The sequence below is a fragment of the Cibotium barometz genome, chromosome 4, assembly GCF_041138505.1.
Source record: "Cibotium barometz isolate CiBa-2024 chromosome 4, ASM4113850v1, whole genome shotgun sequence".
Lineage (NCBI taxonomy): Eukaryota > Viridiplantae > Streptophyta > Polypodiopsida > Cyatheales > Cibotiaceae > Cibotium > Cibotium barometz.
The window spans coordinates 8,780,568-8,785,627 of record NC_141049.1 but is presented as its reverse complement, the minus strand read 5'-3'; the positions used below and the strand labels follow the sequence as shown (position 1 = coordinate 8,785,627).

The 5,060-nt window shown below is 46.1% G+C and overlaps 1 protein-coding gene across 1 annotated transcript; it reads left to right on the top strand.

Moving 5' to 3' along the window:
• The first annotated feature begins 812 nt into the window (after positions 1 to 812).
• Positions 813 to 2,363, top strand: LOC147638872 (mitogen-activated protein kinase kinase kinase ANP1-like). The gene has a single exon (XM_086782350.1). It carries the CDS (start codon positions 910 to 912, stop codon positions 2,080 to 2,082), a length of 1,173 nt encoding a protein of 390 aa, XP_086638476.1. The 5' UTR covers positions 813 to 909; the 3' UTR covers positions 2,083 to 2,363.
• Positions 2,364 to 5,060: the final 2,697 nt, after the last annotated feature.

Below are 5,060 nucleotides of genomic sequence, written 5' to 3'. Positions count from 1 at the left end.
TAATATTATTTTGGATGTAGGTGAAGAATGAGTGGAGGATTATGTTTTCATCGTGGGTGGAATATGCTAAATAATGAAGCCCTCAAATATAGAATTTATAGATATTTAAAAAAAAACTTACAATGTATGCTAAATACGCTCTACCCTCATTTTCTTTTTGCACATTGCGACACATTAATGTAGGTTAGAGCTCACATAGGATAAAGAGAGATTGTCACACACGTTATAAGAAGGAACGGCAATCAAGGTGAGAGGATGAACTAGTTATCCTTAGAGCATTAGAAAAAGAAGAAGATAATAAGGGCCTAGTTGAAATAAACCAAAGCTTGGCACTCACATGTAGCACACCAAATCAATGGGAACAAGCCACGATGGGGATATAATGAAGTAAGTAAAGGCTGTGTAAATGGTTAAAAGCTGGATGAAGTAATCTATACGAGAGGAGCATGACGGATGATCTCATATATGACAGATGACCTTATATATATATATATATATATATATATATATATCCAACAAAGCTTTGTTTTTGCACATTGCGACACAGTAATGTAGGTGAGAGCTCACATAGGATAAAGAGAGATGGTCACACACGTTATAAGGAACGACGATCACGGTGGAGAGGATGATCTAGTTATCCTTAGAGCATTTAAAAAAAGATGGCATAAACCAAAGCTTGGCACTACGGAATCAATATTTAGTAAATGAGTAAATAAAGGCTGTGTGGTGAAAAGAAGGATGGCGTGGCCTGCTTTTAAAAACTCCGGAGCCTATGAACGGAGTCCACGTATGCTGAAAGAGAATTGCCACGTAGGCTGCACGCGGACTGCTTTTCACGCGGCCTAAAATGCATATAAAACCCGGGAGGGTTTTGTTTCTTGATTGTCGTCGAACCTTGTCGTCGTCGCGATGGTGAACTCCTCCTCTGTGGTTGTTGGCGGATGGGAGACGGTGAGGCTGCTGGGGAAGGGTGGGTGTGGCACGGTGCACCTGGCTGTGGACTCCACCTCGGGACGCCAATTGGCGGTGAAGACGGTGCTCTGCGACACCTTGGCGCGGAGGGAGGACGTGGAGAACGAGGTGGCCATCCTGCAGAGCTTGCAGGATGATGCAGCAGGCGGCTGCCCTAACCTCATCAAGTGGCTGGGCTGCGAGAGCAGCAGCGTGGACGGCCAAGAGGTGAAGAGGGTGTTCTTGGAGTACATGGCGGGCGGGAGCCTAGAAGGGCTGGTGCAGGAGCAGGGCTGTCTGCTGGAATCGGAGGCAAGGGTCTTTGCCAGGGCCATCTTAAAAGGCCTGGACTTTCTTCACGCGCAAGGCATCGTGCACGGCGACGTGAAGTGCGCTAATGTCTTGCTGGGGCCGTCGAGTACCGGTGTGCATGATATTGCTGAGAAGCGAGATGTAAAGCTTGCAGATTTTGGCATCAGCAGGAGGTGTGCAGGGCAGGGCAAGGTGGGCAGCTTAGTTGGTGGACGGCCGCCGGAAGGCGCCACCAGGGGCACCCTCTCCCACATGGCACCCGAGCTCGGCCCGAAGAGGGGCCCCTCTCCGGCCTCCGATGTGTGGAGCTTTGGGTGCACGGTGGTGGAGATGTTGCAGGCCGGATGTCCACCTTGGGGCCGTGGTGTGGAGGCGCTGGTGCGGCAGGTTGTTCACGGGGAGGCCCCTTGCCTTCCCTTATCTCTCTCCCCTACCTGCAAAGATTTTGTGCTCAAGTGCTTGAGGCCGGACCCCGAAGCCCGATGGACCGCCCACCGGCTGCTTCGCCACCCCTTCCTTGCGGAGCATCGTGAACATGGAATTAGGGCATCACAGCCCAGTTTTCTTGGTGGTGCTGCTGCTGCTGCAGCACGTGATCTTCAGCTGCAGTGGCCGCGTAAGAAGAGTACTGATCGCCATCATCTTCCTATGTATACGGGCCGCAGCTCGCTGGCCAGGCTCTTCCACCATGGCAACAACGTTGTAGTGCCACTGCCAACCACAGACGTAGTCTCCAGCTCCTGTGCGCCCATGCTACAGCTCGCTGACGCATCACCCAGCTCGATGCCTTCATCACGTGTGGCTGTTGCTGCTGTTTGAAGAGATCATACGTGTGGCTGTTGCTGCTGTTTGAAGAAGAGCATATGGCAACGGCCTCAGAAGACAGGCACGCTTAATTATTCCCTCGAATGAGGAAGACACATAAATCCAAAGAAATTGCCTACTGAGTCTAATTAGTGAATGTGCGGCGGCAGACGCTTATAGTGTCCAATTATATAGACACTGCTTAATGGCTATGTGAATGAATTATAAGGTCAGCTCTCTGCTGCTGCTGTACTATGGAAGAGACTCTTATTTTATAATTGAGTGAAAGGCTTAATTAATTCTACTTGGTTTGCCTTGGCAATGCAAGAAATCAGTGATTCTGTGCGAGAAAATCTTTGTCCCAGCAGTCCGCCTTGATGTTGCCCACGCTAAGTGCATCACACATGCTGACTTTTTGTTGCGTGTAACAGTTCAGCTGGAGTTTAGTCGATGTGAGCCTACTCATCATGCCCTCACCTTCATGCTAGCCCGTGCACCCTTCCATTAGATGATTATAGATATAGATGCTACTACACACCAAAATTTGCAAAATCGCCGGCCCTCTTTTTTTTATGAAGAATACAAACCTAGCTAGCTCTGCAGTACATGTTAGAGTACAGTTAGAGTGCCCTAAAAGCGAAAGACAGTGAAGAAACAAAAGGAGACGAGGACTCTTATTAATTCCAAAAAGAACACAAGTAATAACGCAGCAACCTTACAGAGCATGACCTAGCAAGCAAGCTTACAGAGCATGAGCTGACTATATATCACGCCAAATAAACTCCAATTCGAATCACTTTATGCCATGAGTGTCTCCCTCCCTTCTGGGCCGGAAAGGGAGAGTTGCTCGCTAGACAACTTTTAGGGTAGCATGGCGAGTGCTATATACATATGTAAACATATGCGCAGGAAGACCATAAAATGACCTATGAGACCAAATCGCTATGGATCCTATTAGGCCTATTTTCACACATACACACACATATACCAAAGTGGTATCGATCCTTTAAGACCTATTGAAAGTCAGACACCAACAACATATATCACACCCACACCTGACTTTTTCACAACCTCTAATACCCCACATCCACACTACTCTACTCCTTTCTTGCTCTCGTTTCGAAGGAAATCCTATCTATCATCTTCACATAAAAAACTGGATTGATCCCAAGAAATTTAATATCCCAGCAGAGTAAACAAGCCTCCATCGTAGCCTCAGTAGCGCACCTTAACAGTAGGTATTGTGCCAACCGGGTTCTCAATAAAAGCCACAAATGTGTGATCCACTTGCTTTTCCTTACGGTACCATCTGTGTGTTGTTTTGGGCCCAAATCTGCGGGGCCTTTTCTTCTCAATCTAGCAAGTCCACATTAGGGAGTAACCCCAAGTATACAAGAAGCTCAGCCAATATAAAGGGGGCATCATTATGAGATATTCCTCTGTAAGTTTTGAATCAGCACATCCGTGACTCCAAAGACCAGATTTTATTTACATTAAAGAAAGACCAACACATGCAAATGCATTTATACATCAACTCCGAATCCTGCAGTCCTCTACACTGTCATTTCTGCTGGTCCAAACTCCCATAAGATGCAATCTCTAATAATGTTAAAAACCAGTCCACTGCATTCATCTCATTAATTGCCCATTTCCCAAGAAGCCAATCCTCCCAAAAAAATTGTAAATTTAATCCCTTCTGTATCCACCTCATCGTCATTTTGCTCCAAGTGCTTCTTAGGGAAGGGCAGTCGCAAAACAGATGCTTACCACTCTGGCAGAGAAAGACTTGCATCTGGGGCATACACCACTAGCCATGTATGTTTCTTATGTGCATCTTATACCCCATAGGAAGTGCCCTTATACAAACCTTCCACAAAAAAACGTGAAACTTTCTAGGCATCTGAGAGTTCCATAGCACATGCCATCTCTTTTTCCAACTTGCCACACTCCACTTTACATTTGCAACATCCTTCAAAAACTCTGTGTCATTGCCAGACTCCTCATTCTTCTGCACCATCATCAGCCTTGCATGATAAATCTTCAGTCGTTAACCGTTCATCCTTGAGGCATGTGGCGTACCATCCAAATCAGCCAGTTGGTATGTGCCGTTTTCAAAACAGTCCATGACTTTGAAGGGACCTTCCCATTTGATTTGAAACTTCTTCTCGAAGGTTTTGTCAAGCTTACTATTATAGCGCAAAACCAAGTCATCTTTCTTGATACCCTTGCTTTTGAGCCTTTCATTTATCTTTGCCATTTATCTTTGCCAAAGCCTTGTCTTGCATCTGCTCATAATGCTCCACAGCTCTCACCCTATCCAGCTGAACCTCTTGCAGATGTAAAAGCCTCCCCTTGAATGCATCATTGGAATGCCCCAGTAACTTTTCTAACAGCTTTACTGCAGGCAAATCGACTTCCACTGGCAATAATGCCTCCTTTCCATAAATGATATGGAGTAAACCCTCTACCTGTCTTCACCGAAGTACGATAAGCCCATAATGCACTAGGCAACTCCAAATCCCATTTTTGCCTTGATGCTCTGTCACCTTGGCCAGAATCTGCACCAGCTCCCCATTAAATCTTTCATTCAGGCCATTACACTGTGGATAATAAGAAGTAGTATACTTGTGCCTAATCTTCATCTTCTCGCATAAGAAATCTAACAGTTTAGCTCTAAACCCTGGCCCTTGATCAGAAAGAAGCTCTAGTGGTACCCCAAACTTGCAACAACAGATGTCCTCGTACACAAACTTTGCGACATCCTTGGTAGTGATTTGCCTTACTGCCTTAGCCTCTGCCCATCTAGAGAGATAGTCCACTGCATTCAAGATATAGCTTTTGCCTCTACTTGTGATAGGTAACGGGCCTGCTGCATCAATTCCCCACTTTTCGAATACATCAAAGGCTAGAATGGTTTTTTGTAGCTCTAGCTTCAACACTCTCTTTCCAAATGATTGACATCTTTTGCAAGACCTACACTAATGGTGAACATC

Excerpts from the sequence above, each read along its gene's own strand:
- LOC147638872 (XM_086782350.1), top strand. The coding sequence starts at position 910 with ATGGTGAACTCCTCCTCTGTGGTTGTTGGCGGATGGGAGACGGTGAGG.